Source organism: Panicum hallii, chromosome 3 (genome assembly GCF_002211085.1).
Source record: "Panicum hallii strain FIL2 chromosome 3, PHallii_v3.1, whole genome shotgun sequence".
NCBI lineage: Eukaryota > Viridiplantae > Streptophyta > Magnoliopsida > Poales > Poaceae > Panicum > Panicum hallii.
Genome location: NC_038044.1, coordinates 60,311,938 through 60,330,251, shown reverse-complemented (window position 1 = coordinate 60,330,251; position 18,314 = coordinate 60,311,938). Strand labels below are relative to the sequence as shown.

The 18,314-nt window shown below is 46.9% G+C and overlaps 3 protein-coding genes and 4 non-coding genes across 7 annotated transcripts; 1 reads left to right on the top strand and 6 right to left on the bottom strand.

The window, feature by feature from the left end:
• Positions 1 to 1,146: 1,146 nt before the first annotated feature.
• Positions 1,147 to 3,414, bottom strand: LOC112886527 (dof zinc finger protein DOF2.2-like). The gene is made up of 2 exons (XM_025952450.1): positions 2,786 to 3,414; positions 1,147 to 2,450 (listed from the first exon to the last, which is right to left on the bottom strand). Exons 1-2 carry the CDS (start codon positions 2,834 to 2,836, stop codon positions 1,485 to 1,487), a joined length of 1,017 nt encoding a protein of 338 aa, XP_025808235.1. The 5' UTR covers positions 2,837 to 3,414; the 3' UTR covers positions 1,147 to 1,484.
• Positions 3,415 to 4,921: 1,507 nt separating this feature from the next.
• Positions 4,922 to 9,150, bottom strand: LOC112888055 (probable mediator of RNA polymerase II transcription subunit 37c). Its single transcript, XM_025954392.1, has 2 exons — positions 8,821 to 9,150; positions 4,922 to 6,899 (listed from the first exon to the last, which is right to left on the bottom strand). The coding sequence occupies exons 1-2, from the start codon at positions 9,032 to 9,034 to the stop codon at positions 5,164 to 5,166; spliced, it is 1,950 nt and encodes a 649-aa protein (XP_025810177.1). The 5' UTR covers positions 9,035 to 9,150; the 3' UTR covers positions 4,922 to 5,163.
• On the bottom strand, positions 7,096 to 7,235 carry LOC112888197. The gene has a single exon (XR_003227740.1). It is a non-coding gene; the product is annotated as a small nucleolar RNA F1/F2/snoR5a (small nucleolar RNA).
• LOC112888245 lies at positions 7,298 to 7,381 on the bottom strand. Its single transcript, XR_003227782.1, has one exon. It is a non-coding gene; the product is annotated as a small nucleolar RNA Z196/R39/R59 family (small nucleolar RNA).
• On the bottom strand, positions 7,740 to 7,821 carry LOC112888244. The gene has a single exon (XR_003227781.1). It is a non-coding gene; the product is annotated as a small nucleolar RNA Z195/SNORD33/SNORD32 family (small nucleolar RNA).
• LOC112888194 lies at positions 7,993 to 8,098 on the bottom strand. Its single transcript, XR_003227737.1, has one exon. It is a non-coding gene; the product is annotated as a small nucleolar RNA Z194 (small nucleolar RNA).
• A 3,764-nt stretch (positions 9,151 to 12,914) lies between the features above and the next one.
• LOC112888038 (alpha-taxilin) lies at positions 12,915 to 16,942 on the top strand. The gene is made up of 12 exons (XM_025954370.1): positions 12,915 to 13,272; positions 13,745 to 14,116; positions 14,273 to 14,343; positions 14,442 to 14,553; positions 14,811 to 14,878; positions 14,972 to 15,049; positions 15,166 to 15,230; positions 15,360 to 15,426; positions 15,550 to 15,732; positions 16,006 to 16,062; positions 16,171 to 16,266; positions 16,436 to 16,942. The coding sequence occupies exons 2-12, from the start codon at positions 13,795 to 13,797 to the stop codon at positions 16,598 to 16,600; spliced, it is 1,284 nt and encodes a 427-aa protein (XP_025810155.1). The 5' UTR covers positions 12,915 to 13,272; positions 13,745 to 13,794; the 3' UTR covers positions 16,601 to 16,942.
• The last annotated feature ends 1,372 nt before the right edge of the window (positions 16,943 to 18,314 follow it).

The window sequence follows — 18,314 nt, the reverse complement described above, 5'->3', positions numbered from 1 at the left end:
CATGTGATCGGGTGCTTTATACCACCTGTACCTGGAACAGATTGTGTAGCATACTAGCATAGTGAACAGATACTCAGAGACTTGCTCAGCAGCACTCGGAGTACTGTAGCATAGCCAGATCATTGGAGGTACTCTACTTGTATATATATTTATACCACTAGCAAGAGAATCTAGAATGCTAAGACTAAATATTCAAATTAAACTTAAGAATGAATGGTCTTGATGGATTCTGCACAAAGCACGATGAGTAGTTAACTTTAGGTAACCTTAAACTTGGTAAGTTTTGCTAGATTGTTTTAATTATAGTGTTAGTCCTTCCCACATTAAAACCTTTATAGAGCATCAGCCCAGCTGAAAATTTCTTTATCATCTAAAATTATTCATGCTTAGCATCATAACTTGATTGGCTCGTCAGAAAGTTTCTTTTGACTTAACACTTCGATGAATAGTACATATGCAATTCGTCTGTCTCACGTCTTATTACTATTATGTTTTCAACATTCTCTCGATGCGGAACTAAGGGAATTCTGAGTTTCAAGAGTTGATGGAACGGAATTCTGTGTTTCAAGAGTTGATGGAACGAGAGTTTCATGGAATTAAGACTCAATTTATACGAAAATTTGAATATGTGGTCGCAACCACCAAGACAACAAATTCTCAAATTTGAATGTGAGAACATATCCATTCATGAATCATTCCCGTAATATTAATTTTTGGTTGTTCGATAGAGGTTAACAAAACTAAGGGGAATTCATTCTTTTACAAGGTGGTTGATGGAGCGAAGTTTATTGAATTAAGATTTAATTTTGATAGTAATCAAGTGTGAACTATTAATCTCTAAGGTATAACGTTTTCAAATTTGAATGCGAAGACATAACCATTTATGCTCAAAGGTAATTGTTTCGATTGTCCTTTTTCCGGGTGCTCAAACTAAGAGGCTTAATTTGTTTCATGAGGTGGCATATGGAGAGAAATTTCATCAAATTAAGATTGTAAAAACAAAATCCGTAGACTTGATCACCAAAACATCACATTGATCAAATTTCCAACACAAGGCCATTGCCGCATATGCTCGTACATCAATCATTCCATGACATTTCAATCAACAAGAAAAATCCAAACACATTTGAAATTTTGAACTCGCACTAGTACAACCATGACCAACTTCCCATTGTAATTAAACATAGTATAGTTAAGTAACTTGACACATATCACCTCCATGAGTTAACACATGCACCTCCCACTACATGCAACACTACCAACTACACGACATTAACCAGCTTGAAACTCTTAAAATGAGAAAAAAAACATGTAAAACCCCAACTCATGATCGATGATCACCATCCTAATCGGTGAAGAACACAACTCTGATCAAGTTTCCAAACCACATAAACCCTAGAACTAATTTAAGGGTGAGCTTGTCCAGCTTCAGTAGAATCCATGCATGGCCCCCATGCATCCCAAGCTGGACGGCCACATGCAACTCACAACACATTCCCCGAAGACGACGAGCTGAACCCTGACAGGAACTCTGCCGGCCACCCGCTACCGCCGCCGGTGCTGCCGGGCCAGTACGACTGCTCATGCGCCGCGACGGCACCTCCGCCACCCCCGCTGCTGTGCTCCTCCATCTTCACCGCGGCGAGCTGCGCGAGCAGCCCCGAGGCGACGACTCCCCTCGGGAACCCGTCGGCGAGGACGCCGCTGCCGTCGTCGGCGAAATGGTACCCGTGCAGGCCAGCTTGCTGTAGGAACTGCGGCTGCATCTGGAGCGGCAGGTAGTGGTGGTAGCCCTCCAGCGACGCCTCCAGGGCGGCGGCGGCCGCGGCGGGCGGGAGACCGAGGTGGGGCAGCTGCGCCTGCATGCTGGCGATGGCCTCGGCCGCCGCCATGGCGGCGCTCGTGGTCGTGGTGGAGGTGGCCGTGGTGGAGGTGGTGGATGAGGAGGACGTGGCCGCGGTGGCGCCCGCGCCGCCGCCCTGGCCGCCGCGGGACGACTTCTTGCTGGAGCGCTTGGTGTTGCGGCGGCAGCCGCCGCCGACGGGCACGTTGCGGAGCGCGCCGCCGCGGGTCCAGTAGCGGCGGCACGCCTTGCAGAAGTGGCGCGGCTGCGAGAGCGAGTAGTTGTTGAAGTAGCAGAACTTGGTGTTGGTGGAGTCGCAGCGCGGGCACCGCAGCGTGCCGGGCTCCGGGAGCGGCACGCGCGCCAGCCGGGCGCGCTCCGCCATCGACACGACCGGCCGCGGCTGCGCCCCCGCCGCCGCCACCCCCGCAGCAGTCTGCATCGAGGTGGACGAGTTGCCGCCCGCCGGAGCGCTCGCCGCCGTGTCAGCGGGGCCGCCCGGCAGCGGCGCCAGGCCGGACGGCGGAGGCATCAGGTGGTGGTGGTCGCTCCCGCCGCCGCCGCCGAGGAGACACTGGAGTGGTGGCTGCTGCTGCTGCATCTGCATCTGCATAGCGAATAAAAGGAGCGAATTAAATTAACAAAGGCTGAAATCCAAAGCACGGTATATTCAAGAACATGCCTAGAATCATGCCCTTCTCTTTGCGTCTACCCTCAGTTTGGGCATGAACAAAGCCAGTAAACAAAATTGGATCATCAATCAACAAAAAGTGAGAGGTTGATATCTAAAACCCCATGATTCACCCCAAAAAAGAATAAAAGAAACAGAGATACAAAAAAACATGCACCAGTTCATCTATCATGCTTGTGCACACATATATGATGAAATTAAAAGTAAGTTGTTGAACTAGAAGAGCACAAGCAATAGGGTGAATCAATTACCTGACCCCAATTGGGAGGGTCTAGGAAGATCGGCAGCGAGGAGAACACCATGATGATCGATCGAGACTTCGAGAGCGAAGAAGAAGAACCTCTTGCCCTCTTCCTTTCACAGTGACCGTGACTCTTTGAGGGAGAAGGCTCAGAACGAAGAAGAAGAAGAAGAAGGGAAACCGCAACTTTCCTTAGGCCTGCCCTCAAAGTGGTTCCTTTTATAATTTATGTGGCCTTCCTTAGCTGCTAAGAGAGAACGATCGAGCAGGAACAGTATGCAAGCTAAGAGAGACAGAGGTAGAGACCAGAGAGACAGAGAGAGGATGAGAGGGTGCTGATGAGGATGGCTAGAGCGCTAGTGGGGAAGGATGTGTCATGGGTCACGAGAGAGAGAGAGAGAGAGAGAGAGAGAGAGAGTAAAAGGTGATGGCTCAAAAAAGGAGAAGGGCAATGGGCAAACCCTAGCTAGGTAGCTAACAGTAGGAGAGAGAGAGAGAGAGAGGAAGAGGGAACTGAGGAGGCCGGGCTCGATCAATCAGTGTGCAGGAGGAGGAGACATGGACGGCGCCACCAGCGAAAGCGAGGAGGGCTCCAGCACGCAATGGAATGGGATCGGGCGCAAGGAAACTGGAAACGAGGGACGGGGCGATGAGATGAAGGTGAAGGCCCCCCCCTGTGCTGGTGCCCTGTATTTATACACCTCCGAAAGCGAAAAACAAAGTGAAAGCGAGCTGGTCTGGTCTGCCCGCTGCCTGACTGCCTGAGCTTGACGACCCGGTGTTTGTTCGCTGGGGGCCACCCCCGAGGTGGTAGCATGGTAGGAGGACCGTAGAATTATATTCGTGTACGTGTACGGACGTACTTGATGCTTACGCGATTATGCAGGGAGAATTTGGCTCATATTCATTAGATTAGTTGCTGCTTTTTGCATGGTCCGTCAAAGATCAAACAAGGGAGAGTTGTAAGCAAAAATCATTCTATAGGCGACGAGCGGTTGAGAAACAGCTGGTTGGACAGAGTTGAGCAAGTGCGAGGGGAAGGGATCATTCTATCAACTAGATGCAAAAATCATGCGTAAACCAGGCCTAAAATATGCCTGAGCTGGCATTATTCATAGTAACTCGCTGCTACGGTACTAACGCTGAAGCCGGTTCGAGCCGTGCCAAACGGATCTAAATAAGCGTAATAAAAGACTGAAAATGTGTGAGCAAAGGGGGAGCGGTGATGATTGAACGATTTGTAAGAAACATATAGCACGCCTACAGGGCCAGTGTTAAGATGCCTACTGGGCCAGGGCCCACAAACCGACCTTTTTTTTCTTTCTTTTTTTTTGCGAGGAACCCATCAGACATCTGTGCGGTGACCCTTGCCGCCGATCCGTTCCCTTCTACCCTCGTATCTTTTCAAGGAAAACAAATGATGTTTCATTTTATACGTGGTTGAGGAAACGGCGAGCTGAGCGACCAAAGGCAACATCACATCAAGCAAAGCCGAGACCTCAGGGGGCGGCGTCAGCGAGCACTCAGACGCCGGCCGGCGGCCACGGCGGCGCGCCTTCTCAGCCGGCAGCGCGAGTGTCTTGGCCCTGAAGACTCCTCGCCCCTCCAGGTCGGATTTATATAAGCGCGGTCAAAGATGGCAAAGGCCTGCGGCGTCGCGCGGCCCATGTGACGCGCGATGCGGCGGCGGCCGAGGCCGGGAGATTCTGATGGCAACAGGACGGCACGGGGCTCGCCGGCTCGGCTTGTCGTGACGCGAACACCGAGGCGCCGCGGCTTTGGCGGGTGCCTGGGCTGATTCGGCTAAAGCGGCGGCCGCCCAGGGAAAGGAAAGCGCAGGCCGACCCGAGCAGGCGGGCGGCCAGCCTCGCCGTCGTCCAGTGGAAGCGCCCAGCGACCGGCGCAGCCTTGCCGGCCTCGTCGCATGCTTCGAGGCCAAGGAAAAGCGCGGCGCCGAGCGAGCCGCGAGCCTGGGCCCCTCTTGGCCGACGCGACGCGGCACCGCACCGAGCAACCGACGTCCTGACCGTCCGACGAGAATCCACGTCAAGTTTGGCGCGGCCAGAGACTAACAGCAAAAAACATAGCAGCAGGAGACCATTTGCTAAGGAAAACAAAAAACCGAACGAGCAAAACAGCACGGACAAAACAGAGATACCGAATAATACCGTATTACTTAACGCTTGATCAACCAGTCAAGCCACCGAGATAACATTGTTTACCGACAGACGCTACAGACCATCACGAGGTCCAAAAATTACCACCACAAAGTTCCGACCGACTGACCCAACCAACCAACCATAATTAAGTTCGACGCAGCAGAAAACGATAACTCGCAGCAGCAGGATAATGCTAGCCACCGCAGACGACGACACGACGGCGAGCCGCTTAGTCGACCTCCTCGATCTTGGGGCCCGGGCCGCCGCTGCCCGCAGGCGCGTCCTCGTCCATGCCGGCGGCGCCGCCCATGTCCGCTCCCGCGCCCTGGTACATCTTGGCAATGATGGGGTTGCACAGGCTCTCCAGCTCCTTCATCTTGTCCTCGAACTCATCCGCCTCAGCCAGCTGGTTGGCGTCCAGCCAGCTGATGGCCGCGTCGATAGCGTCCTCGATCTTCTTCTTGTCGTCGGCGGCAAGCTTGGAGGCGATCTTCTCATCGCGGATGGTGTTGCGCATGTTGTAGGCGTAGTTCTCCAGCGAGTTCTTAGACTCCACCTTCTTCTTGTGCTCCTCATCCTCCGACTTGTACTTCTCCGCGTCCTGCACCATCTTCTCAATCTCCTCCTTGGACAGACGGCCCTTGTCATTGGTGATGGTGATCTTGTTCTTCTGGCCGGTGGTCTTGTCCTCAGCAGAGACGTTCAGGATGCCGTTCGCGTCGATGTCAAAGCAGACAGTGATCTGGGGGACACCACGGGGAGCAGGGGGGATGCCGGAGAGCTCGAACTTGCCCAGGAGGTTGTTGTCGCGGGTCCTGGTCCTCTCACCCTCGTACACCTGGATCAAGACACCAGGCTGGTTGTCCGAGTAGGTGGAGAACACCTGCTCCTTCTTGGTGGGGATGGTGGTGTTCCTCGGGATTAGCACAGTCATCACACCTCCAGCAGTCTCCAGACCAAGGGACAGAGGGGTGACGTCCAACAGAAGCAGGTCCTGCACCTTCTCGTTGCCCTCACCGCTCAGGATGGCAGCCTGGACAGCAGCACCATAGGCAACGGCCTCATCAGGGTTGATGTTCTTGCAAAGCTCCTTGCCGTTGAAGAAGTCCTGAAGCAACTGCTGCACTCTGGGAATCCTAGTAGAACCACCAACAAGAACAACATCGTGCACAGTGCTCTTGTCCATCTTGGCATCCCTCAGGCACTTCTCAACAGGCTCCATGCACTTCCTGAACAGATCCATGTTGAGCTCCTCAAATCTGGCACGGGTGATGGTGGAGTAGAAGTCGATGCCCTCGTACAGCGAGTCAATCTCAATGGTGGTCTGAGCAGTGGAAGACAGAGTCCTCTTCGCCCTCTCACAGGCTGTCCTCAGCCTCCTGAGAGCCCTCGGGTTGCCAGTGATGTCCTTCTTATTCTTCCTCTTAAACTCCTGGACGAAGTGGTTGACCATTCTGTTGTCAAAGTCCTCACCACCAAGATGGGTGTCACCAGCTGTGGCCTTGACCTCAAAGATACCTTCCTCAATGGTGAGGAGGGAGACATCAAAAGTACCACCACCAAGGTCAAAGATGAGGACATTCTTCTCACCAACACTGGTAGCCTTCTTATCAAGACCATAGGCAATAGCGGCAGCAGTCGGCTCATTGATGATACGCAGCACATTGAGGCCAGCAATCACCCCAGCATCCTTGGTGGCCTGCCTCTGTGAGTCGTTGAAGTAGGCAGGAACTGTGACAACAGCGTTCTTGATAGTGCTGCCAAGGTAAGCTTCAGCAATCTCACGCATCTTGATCAGAACCATGGAGGAGATCTCCTCTGCAGCAAACTGCTTCTCCTCACCCTTGTGCTGGACAACAATCATGGGCTTCTCCCCAGGACCAGAGATGACCTTGAAGGGCCAGAGCTTGATATCGCTCTGGACAGAAGCATCAGTGAACCTCCTGCCGATGAGACGCTTGGCATCTGCATGAGAACAATTCTGTCAGAGACTGCTCAAAAGAAAATAGATCATACATAAAAAATGTACACCAACAAGCAGATGTCAATTCTTCAGTAAGAATGTATACTTCACAAAAATAATGTTATCAAACAATCATACTCAGACAACACATAATGCACACCAACCCTAACTAAACAATCATACATCAGCAAGAACAAACAATGTAAACGGGCATATAGTAACAGGAAGCTCATAAATGAGCAACCAGTGTCGCAAGATCCGTTCCCCCTTGTTTTATGCCATGTTTCGAGACACACAATCACAAAAAAAGACTGGGCATCAGATACCAAATGGCATTGACTGCAATAACTATACAAAGAACAAGCAGCATGGATCTAAAGAGATGGCAGCTTAAACTTTGTGCAATCTCAGCCGAAAGATGGTGATTTTCATTTTAATAATCATGGTTATTCATGAAATGGGAATTCTTGCATCACAGACTGCACATAAAACTAAAACCAGGGTACAAGATTTTCAAAATATTTCTGCAAACTTTTCAAATCAAATATACAAATCACAAATAAGTTTATAGTGCGGAAAAATTGCAAAACAAACAAAGATCATATCACTTCTCCCATTATAATTGATAAAAAGACCAAAGATTCTACTAAGCCTTTCACTGTAACAATTCAAAGATCAGAGCCACAAATACTATCACAGCTTTTTTAATCAAAATAGGCTGATAGGATTGCTTGATATGCAGAGGTGGCAACCACACAGCTAATGTTGTGAACAGTTTCTGTTGATATTTTCTAAACAAGTTCAAAAGTTTATAATGAAGACAAAAGGTTGGAATCAACAATGAGAGATCAGATGGTAGTGCATGAAGTGATCATCACAATGGATGCAGATATCTCGTGTGGATATAATCTCATCACTTCTCCCATTACTTAAAAACAAAAGAGAACACTCTTATAAAAAAAGGGAACACTTAACACCAAAAATCCAAAATATCATATATTCTAGTAAAGTTGATTTACTTTGGCGTGACTGTAAGGAGAAAATGCTAGTACAACATAATAAAAAAACTGGAAAGAGATGTAATGCTTGAACGGCAGATGTTTCAGATTGAAAACCACAAAAGCTGCAACAACATAGCTTTCCATCACACTTGAATCAGTGGATAAAGCGCTTGGGGTAATTGTTTCATCATGAATCTGCCAGCTCAGGAATTGGCAAATAAAATGCTACTCTAGGAACATCTGATCAAAAGCTTTATAAAACAGTGGTATATGTAACACAGGCAGTCTTAGCCGGTGCAGGACAAAAATCATCAAGACAAGACATATTCTCAAGTAACACTTGTAAACAACAACGTATGAAGGTAACTGGCAGCTTATAACATTGAAGCTAAACATCAAGGACAATTGTGTAAAGCAAAGTACCTAGCTACACAGAACTGGACTTCCCGAGCTCAAGATAAAATGTTACATGGAAACTCAAATATTTAACAGATCTAAAATAATGAGCAGCAGATGACAAACGAATTGATCAAGATCTACTGAAAAAACAGGTTATATGTGTTCATGTCATGTACTAAAAAATCCACGGCATCTGACCAAACAGGTGACACCAAGTCATATAGAACAGACATCGATCACAAATAACAGACCGTATAAGCTTAAGACACTACTAGTGACCAGATCTAGTCAAACCAGAATAAATAGAACTATGTTGGATCCAAGCTAAAACGCAGCGACAACTCGATTGGATCTGAGCAACCATCCAAGCTCCAACAGGACACACACCATAAACAAATCTAGCACTAACGCAGATCCAGCAAATCCGCTAGAGACCGACCAGATCGAAGGACTAGTCACGTCAAACAAAGCAGATCTGAGCTGGGGGCGAGTAAGTAGCGAGGGGGATCGAAGATGTGCTCACCAAAGACGGTGTTGATGGGGTTCATGGCGACCTGGTTCTTGGCGGCATCTCCGATGAGGCGCTCGGAGTCGGTGAAGGCGACGTACGAGGGTGTGGTGCGGTTCCCCTGGTCGTTGGCGATGATCTCGACGCGGTCGTGCTGCCACACACCGACGCACGAGTAGGTGGTGCCGAGGTCGATGCCGATCGCCGGCCCGTCGCCCTTCCCCGCCATCTCTTCTCACTCCCGGCGGTCGAGGAGGCGCTTCGCGAGGGCCGGAGGTGGGAGCGAGACGGGGAGCTGTGGCGGCGGGGGGTGGAGCGGGACTAGGGTTTCGAGAGGGGGAGAGACGGACGCGGGGGAGGGAGATTTTATAGGGGGGCAAGGGCCCGTCAGCGCGTGGGAGTGGGGTTCTAGAATGTTCCGGGCCGCGGGGCGCGGAGATCCGAGCCGTTCAGATGGGATCCTGCGGCGGGGGGCGCGTGGCGGTGTCCTTTCCGCGGGCGCCTTTCGGCCGAGCTGGTTCAAACGGCTCTTTTTTCTGATTGGGTTGCTTTCACATGCGAAAAAGGAATCTTTGACGGGGAGGGATGGGCTGTGATCAAATCTCAGCCCAGCCCAAGGCACAAACCATCGTCCGGGCTGCCTTGCTTCGAGGCCCGTTTAGAAGCAGCCCACGAAGAGATAGAACCCCAACAAAACTCGCAAAAATATATACGCCAGTTGAATCAACTGAAACACGCATAAGTTTCTGGCCAATTTGTCAAAATTTCCAACAAATCCCATACCCACCGTGTGTCTCTTTAATATAAGAACTCTACATTGATTGGTATGTTATATAGTATGTTGACGATACGTTATAGACGATCTCGTGTAATGCCACGTAATTTTAGAATGATATAATAGATGCACGGAATGGTGATCCATCTACAAGTGATTATTTCTCCTAACCTATGGATCCAATTCGTAATCCGTTTGCGCCAAGTTATTCTTTGCAATCAACTCTACAAATTTCGTAATCCGTTTTGAAATCTAAAACATCAACGACATGTACGGCCCAAATGTCATCCACACCAGGGGGCGAAGCTGGCATCCTGATTCACCGGTGTCAGACTTTTTTTTTTACTGGTGTTATTAACCTTGGATACAGTACTTGAACAGTATTTTACATTGAGCTTTCTAAAATCCTTTGTTGTCAGCTCACGACGACAGCAAGCTATAGCTCCGTCCCTATTCCATACGAATGAATTTGGTATCACTGGCTTGGTGCCAATCCAAACATCGATAGTTTCGCTAAATTTTGTCTTTATTGCCCTGATTTTGGCCGTATACAAAATTTGACTTGGCTGCTTTGAGGTCATGAGCCAACACATACCCTATAAGCTGATGTATGCGTACATAAACAGTACACTGATACGGTGGACGCGGACGTACGTATGCGTACGCAAGTACGCATACGCGCGCACGCGTTATTCCGTTGGCACGTACACAGCCGGACGACACGACACACGGCAACCCAAGCCTACCGTGACCACAATCCACATGCGAGGAACACACGTATAATTGCTCGCCGCCGGCAAGCTAGGAGTCGGCGAGGACGACGGCGCGGGCGAGCTCCGCCGGCTCGTCGCCGGCAGCACGTGTAACCATGGTCTTCGGGCAGAAGGTGACCTTGAGCTCGCCGGGCGCGACGCCGAGCTGCTCCACGTCCACCGCGTCGCTGCTCCATGTCAGGGTCTTGGGGCACCGCTGCTTGAAGTATCCGCCGGGCGCCTGGTCGCTCCTGCATGCCACCACGCCCGACGCGCCAGCCGCCGTCACGCGCCTCCCCGCCGGGGTCTCCGTCCCCGGCACGTTGAACCCGCCCGACAGGCTCACGCCGTACACGGCCACGTCCGCGCGCCCGTACACTCCACACACGCATAAATGGTTTTGTGAACTCAGCGTAGCTGAGCTGAGGCTCTTTCCGAAAAGAAAACATATCTATCTGATTTCAGTACTAACTCAGCACATTTATTTGTGAGTGTCTATATTTATACTGTATTTTGTAAAAAAAATCCGTACACTTATAAAATACTAGCAAATATGCACGCGTATTGCTACAGCAAAGAATAATATATAAATTATCGCACGGCTCCCCTCGCAAGCACGAGATACCCCTACTTGAAGTTCTCGTGCATCACTAAGCACCGGTTGTCATTTAGTGCTCGCATGCTAGCTTTGAAGTAGTATATTTCCATCTCATCGGTTTCGTACCTACCTACGCGAGATTTAGGGTGTGTTCGTTTTCGGGTACCTAAAGTTTAGAGGGGTCACATCAAAGAGAATCTTATCATTTAGAAGTATTAAATAAAATCTAATTACAAAACTAATTGCAGAACCCTAGTGCTAATTCGCGAAACGAATCTAATGAGGTATATTAGTCCATGATTAGCGAATAATTACTGTAGCATCACTGTGACAAATTATGGATTAATTAGGCTCATTAAATTTGTCTCGCGAATTAGCACACAGCTGTGCAAAAAATTTTATAAATAGATTTTATTTAATACTTCTAAATAGCAAGATTCTCTTTGATGTGATGAGTCTAAAGTTTAGAGGGTGAGAAACGAACAGGCCCTTAGTTGGTAGAACCCACTGTATCCACTTATGTAAAGGTGGCGCACGAGGGACATGTGCTTGATGGAACTCGAAGTATAAAACAAGTTTTGATTAAGACTCCGATTAAAACTAAAACGTGCAGTGATTACCCAGGTTCCGATTATAATTGCAATTGACAAAAAATTATTGCTTACTTCAGTAATAATAGAGATAGAGATAAACATATTTCCTTAGTCTAAATAAATTTTATACAAAGTTAAAAATGGACCACGTTTGACCGCCGGGAGGAATAATTTGTGAGGAGAGGAATAATACCACTCAAGCATCAACATCTTTTTTGGAACCAACCGTAGGATAAACTGAAACAGCTTCAAACCCGATGGGCCACGGTGACCCGATTGGCCACGTGCTTTTTGTAAAGTGACGTTGGGTTTGGGTTTCTTGCGGCTGCGCAGAGACAAAGGGTGTGTTCGTTTCACCCCTCTAAAATTCGAAATATCTAAACTTTAAAGGTCCGGCATCTAACAGCCCTCTAATTCGGCATCTAAGATTGCGATTCTTTAGAGAGGGAAGCACTCTAAAGATTTTAGAGGGCTCTAATGGCAAACAAACACACACCCAAAGGGTCACAGAAATCCGCTTGCTCCAACAGTGTGCTGGCACTGCACAAACTGCGCATGATCTTTGTGTGTGTACGGACCTGTGTCTCGAAGGGCGTGTGATAAAACGGATCCGAATTGACAAATGGGCCGTGGCAACTCAAAGAATTGGCTTCAGTGAACGTGCTGTCCATGCGCTGCATGCTTATCTTCCTCTGTTAATTATTCAAGAATACAAAATGTATAGTTTTATTCTGATGCGATTTTTAAAATCAAATATTGACCATTGCTCCTCCTACTGGTCGCCTCTGTTTTCAAGGTAACATGAGCAAACTACAAATTACATATATGCTTCTATCCAATCTAAAAGAGCAAGTTATTTTAGTTTTTTACAAGGTAAACTTTATTAAAATTAACAAAATTTATAGCTAATATTATCAACATGTACAACACCAAATCAGTACTTGCTCCATCTTAAATTACAATTTATTTTGACTTTTTTAGATACATAGTTTTTGCTATGTACCTGATTTTTCTATGTATCTAATCATAATGTACATCTAGATGCATAGCAGAATATATATATGTAGAAAAACTAAAATAAATTATAATTTGAGACGGATATAGTATATTATAAAAAAGTATAGATCTAATAATATTTATTTAGTATAATAAATACTGATACTTCTTTTGTATAATTTTGATCAAGCTTAATATGATCTTACTAGTTGGCATACAGAGTCCCGAATTTGACCGAACTTCAAAATGGTAGTAATAATTTACTCTAGAATTTGAACCAAAATTTATTTTAGTAGTTGGCATACGGAGGCCCAAATCTCTACAACTAAAGCATCCCCCCTGTTTTTGTCTTCCGCAAAAAAAAAACAAAAAAAGGCATCAAACGGCCCAATAAGCTTTTGTCTTCCTCACCTGACTCCCCCCTGTTTTCTCCGGTTCTCCCGACTTCCCCCGAACCCCCGCGCGTGCGCGTTCGCCGTTCGCGCCGCCGGCCTCGCGGTGCTCCACCGCCGACCCGTCGTGCTCCGCGCCTGCCCACGCCACGCGCCGCCGTCGGGCTTCCTCACACTCCCGTGCCGCCGGCCCCTGCGCACCACTTGCCCTGCCGTTGCAACCCGCAAGCAAAACCGTACTCTAGGGTTTCCACTGGGATTTGCCGCGACCGGTCGTCGATCCGCCGTCTCCGTCCGCTGCGCCTCGGCTTGTTCACCTCCGGCGACCCCCGCTGCACCGCCTCCCTCATATCAAGAGGCGGTGAGCTCAAATTTCACCCCTCTCTCATATCAAGCATGGCTTAGTTATTACTGTACTGGTTCAGTAACATGTCAAGATACTGGATGAGTGGATGGTCCATTTTGTTTGTAAATTAGTTCCGCCTCAGGTGAATATATGTACATTACAAATCAGAATCATTTAATTTGGTGCTATTCAGTCCATCAAAGCTATTGAATGATTGTTAAGTCGCCTTCATTGAGGGTGATATTTTCTCCAATGTAAGTGAATATGTCAGCGCTGACACTTTCATGGCCATGGGGAAGAGAAAAGCGAATAACCTAGGCTAGTATTTATATGTGTACCAAATTTTCTCGGCAAATTTTGCGCTTGTATACTGCATTGTGTATTGGATTATACCGAATCACATATTGAAGAATTGAATAGGACTACCCTAAGTTCTAATCCTGGTCCGCCATTGTTTTCTGAAAACGATGCTCTTTCGGTGCTACAGAGCCAATTTTCCCAACGGGAATTCGAGTGCAGCGCAGCGGCTAACGCACAATGGAAGGCTCGCCGGCGACACGCCTCCCGGAGGCCGACTCTCTCCCTGATGGCTTCGTGGAGAGCTCGGGCGCGTGCACGGCCTCTCCTCCATCCCCTGCGCCCACCTCGGAGGATCCACCACATGTCACTCTCGACTCCGGTCGCCCTGCAGCCACCAGCCCAGGCGGTAGGGAAACCCTAGGCGATCCCTCTCTCCCCGCCCCAACTGTCGAGGATGCCTCCTCGGCCGCTGCCGAAGCCTTGGAGGCACTCTCTCTGCACGCCGCTGCGGAGCCGGAACGCGCTCTAGGGGAGCATGGATCTGGCAATGCTGCAAGAGGTGATCCCTTCTTAGCTCTTTCTCTTTCGAACTTCTCTTTTTCACCATGAGCTTCCTGACCTAAGTTATTTCTGAACAGTAAACATTATAATCAAGTGTGTTTTCCATCACCGAGCGAAATTTGAAATTTACCATGTTTTGTGATTCTTTTTACAGACGCTGAAGAATCCTTGAAGCAGAGCTGTGCAGCTGAACAAGAAGCATCTCCAACTGCTCAAAAACAAAAGGTTGTTGATGCTGAGACTTCTTATTTCATAGTATCTCATCAGCATTTATATGAAGGATTGGTCTTTGCAAAATGGGGCTGATTTGCTTGCTTTTGTAGGAGAGTGGTGAGCCGAAACGCAAGGTCGTGAAGCGTAGTAAGCTCGAGAAGGACAGAGAGCTGTTTGAACTTGCCCAGCAATACCACAAAGTGGTGGCAGAAAGGGATGCAGGTTTGTAATGTGAATCTGTGATTGTTATACAAATATACAGTTGAAAGTAATGCATACCTCCCTTTCTGATTCTCCTTTAAATCTTCATCGACAAAACATGTGTTCTTTGGTCAGATGGATGTTCCTCCGTGTCCATGCTATAAGAAAGTAGTGTTATTTGAAACTTCTTAATTTCTTATCATCATAGATAATCTGTGTCCATGTTATTACTTTGTATTTGAACCTAACATTTTCACGTTACATTTGGGCCCTTGCAGCCATTGCAGTCAAAGAAAAACTAGAATCTCTTTGTAGGGAGTTTCAGCGTCAAAACAAAATGCTGAAGGTATTTTCAGCGTATCTGAACTTTGAATCAATTATTATAAAGGTTTTTGCACTTTTGTTCAGTTGTTATACCATTTTAGTATCTTTTACTTAGGAAGAGTGCCAAAGGGTGTCGACAGAGGGGCAGAACATGCGTATGGAATTGTCTGACAAATTCAATAATGCCATAAAGGTTGACAGCTTCTTCTGATTATTGTCTAGGATAAATATATACAAGTTTCTTCATTCTTTTGATAGTATGTCTACTTTTTAGCTCTTATTTATCAGATATTCACAATATCTTTGTAGGATGTGAGTGTCAAGCTTGAGGAGCAGAAAAATGAATGCATTGCTCAGCTAGAAGAGAACAATCTGTAAGATGATAATCTTATGCATGTCTTGAACGTTAGGAGTTTCATTAGTTGGTTTTGTTAGCAAGTTTATTAGTTGAAGTCCCTTTTGACATTTCTAGTCAGGTATATTGACAGTTGTTGGTTTTGTAGGTTGAGAAGTAAACTCAAAGATCTTGCTGATCAATATAACATTACTCAGCAGAAATATGCTCACCAGGTATGCTATTTATGCCATATTAATAGATCTCTGGGTCTCATTGATATTTGTACAACCATGATTTAAGGGTAGTTCTAAATGCTATTTGCCGTGCTTTTGGTTAACTTGTTATGACTTGTATAGTTGAAAGAGAAGATGCTGGAACTTGAGCTTGCGGATCTGAAACTTCAACAGCATCAAGAGAAGGCTGCTCAGGAACATACCCAAATGCAGTTATATGCTGAGCAAGTTTCTCAGCTTATGACTACTGAGAAGAACCTGCGGTTGCAACTAGCTTCTGATGGAGAAAGATTTCAGCAGTTTCAGGTACATTTACTTAGAAGTTATAAGACCATCTCCAGGTTCCAAATGGCCAGAGCATACATAATGGTCCCCAGTAGATGGCTACAACAACAAATAGCTTTGGTCCCAATCAAGTTGGGGTAGGATAGAGATGAAACCCAATGAAACTTGTGAAAATAGTCTTGCACCTTTACCTGCTTTAGTGGTAGCCATTTTTGTCCTTGTAGATGAAAGTTAAATTCCAGGGACCCAAAAAAAAAGCACTTCAATTTTTTTTGTTTATTCCTTTTTTTGCAGGATGCCCTGTCAAAAAGCAATGAAGTCTTTGAAACATACAAGCAGGAGATGGAAAAGGTATGCTCTGCAGCTTGTGTTGGTTAATGCTCAATATCATTATATCTGCTTTATTAGTCAACAGTTGTTTGTTTGCTGAAGTAAGTCTCGTGTGATCTTTTGCATCAGATGATCTCGGTGATAAAGAATCTGAAGAAGGAGAATGAATTTCTGAAGGGAAAATGTGAGAACTCAGATATCGCTCTCGTAAAGCTCATTGAAGAGGTAATGAGTGCATCACAAAAGCTAATTGTGCTAAATTGGAGTTAGAGACCAGAGCTTTCGATAGCTATACCACACTGCCTTTTTAGCTCTGCACATTGACCTCCTGTACCATGTTCTAAAAACCACCATTCTAGTTGCTAATTTTGACCCATTTATGATGCCTCTGCAGCGTGAGCTAACAAAGAAGCAAATAGAAAAGTTGAAAAATCAAAAGGAGAAGCTTGAATCCCTGTGTCGTTCGCTACAGGCAGAAAGGAAACAAGGCTCCTCCGCCAGTATTCCTGAGGCACCTTCTAGCCAAGAAGATGTGGCAGTGACAAGCCAAGATTCGTAGTGCATATGTGCTCCATCTTCCTGATGTGCATGCCAATGTTTCATTGGTCCCACCTACCGCTTGCTGAGATTTCAAGCCTGAGAAATGGATATGATACTTTTATCCAATTTAGCTTGTGATGTGCATGGCAACTGTCTATTGGTTTAACTGTTAGAGACTATGGAGAAATTGTTGTCCCGCCTCTGGCGTTTTGAGATTGTTGTCAGAGGGGTGGTAGCACCTGAAAGGCTGAAACTTCCCCACGCAAGTGACTCCGATTGTTTTTTTTTCTTCAGTAAGGGAATTTTGTTTAATCTTAAACAATTACATCAACATGATACAATCATGCATTACTAAGATCCATCTCGGTCTGTGACTGTCTCTTACTTTGTGCGTGTTTAGTGATCAACTTTTTAGTTACTTACTTCAGCACTTTGTTCCCGTTTTCTAGTAAATGGGCTCTTTTCCTTCACGCATTCTCCTAACCTTGTTCAAATCTAAACGACTTATATTTTGGGTCGGGCAGTACCTTCGTTTCCTTGAAAGGTTAAACTTTTTTTTCTAGCTATCTCCTTTGGTTCCCTAAAATCCTGAACAGCGCAAACTGGACTGTGGTTTTGTCTTCTTTTGTCGCCACTTTGTCTTACCACCGTGGCACTTGTGTTGAGTCCACGCTGGCATGATTTTTCTTTTTGTAGGGTCAACAGGCCAGTCTAATGTTGTTTCTTCCTTTCCTGAATTGGATCTCGCCGGCTAGGTAGCTGCACCGGACGTTCATCGCCGGCGCCAGAAAGCGCTCATGCTCCGATAACCAGGCCTTCCTGTGCTAGCGTTCCGCCAATTCAATTGACGTTGGAATTTCATGAACTAGTATACCAATCCATGCTCTTGCATGACGTAATAATTTTAAGAGATAGTAAGTGTTACAAATTTATTAAAAAATTTAGGATCCATAGCTAATCAGAATTGCTTATATTTACTCTTTAATTTATAATCTGTTCTCCTGCATCATTTGGGGAAAAAAAAAGCTCGTTATAGTCTGTTCATATAAATACTTATCTATGTTCGGTTGTGACAAACTTTAGTATTTAATCAATAACTCTACATAATTTTTCCATCCCATTCATACAGATACAGCTATACAAGAAAGACCGCTACCGAAAGTAATCCTTCCTGCAACTTGTGCAGGTTGCTTAGCCTAAATGAAAGCCGAGCACGTGCCGCTCGTCGTCGAACCTGCTGGTTGCACTTGCGAGATTGACCCAACACTAGGGCTGATGAAGCTGCAGCCTTATTGTGGTGGGCGAATCTAGCTGCGCTGTAATCTCTCCTGTTTACCCCTCTTTGCAAATCTTTGTTTGCAACAACTTCGCATTAATATGAAATAGTTCAGGCGCCTCCTTGCCTGCCGTGGTTTTCTCTAAAAATAAAGATGAGTAAAATGCGCTGGAGTTCTTAAACTTGTTAAGTTGTTAGGGCGTCGAGTAGGTCCATCAACTTCGCAGAGGTTTCTAGTTTCGACGGCGTGCACGGCAAATATGTACCGCGCTGGAGCTGTGGATTAGCTGCTAGCGGCGGCACGCGTGCATCACGTGCTGGCGTCGTCGTCGTGCTCGCAGCCGCTAGCGAGCGGCCTGGAAAGACAGAAGGAAAAGGTCCATGTCTCGGCAGGAAATAGGGTGCGGGCGGCCGGCGGCCGACGTCCAGCTGGTCCGCGCCGCCGGCCACCGCGTGC

Bases quoted from the DNA above. Each gene is read 5' to 3' on its own strand.
- LOC112886527 (XM_025952450.1), bottom strand. From the start codon at position 2,836: ATGGTGTTCTCCTCGCTGCCGATCTTCCTAGACCCTCCCAATTGGGGT. The intron at 2,451-2,785 runs GTAATTGATTCA...TTCGCTATGCAG, and splicing joins ACCCTCCCAATTGGGGTCAG to ATGCAGATGCAGCAGCAGCA.
- LOC112888055 (XM_025954392.1), bottom strand. From the start codon at position 9,034: ATGGCGGGGAAGGGCGACGGGCCGGCGATCGGCATCGACCTCGGCACC. The intron at 6,900-8,820 runs GTGAGCACATCT...GTTCTCATGCAG, and splicing joins CCCCATCAACACCGTCTTTG to ATGCCAAGCGTCTCATCGGC.
- LOC112888038 (XM_025954370.1), top strand. From the start codon at position 13,795: ATGGAAGGCTCGCCGGCGACACGCCTCCCGGAGGCCGACTCTCTCCCT. The intron at 16,063-16,170 runs GTATGCTCTGCA...CTTTTGCATCAG, and splicing joins ACAAGCAGGAGATGGAAAAG to ATGATCTCGGTGATAAAGAA. The intron at 16,267-16,435 runs GTAATGAGTGCA...ATGCCTCTGCAG, and splicing joins TCGTAAAGCTCATTGAAGAG to CGTGAGCTAACAAAGAAGCA.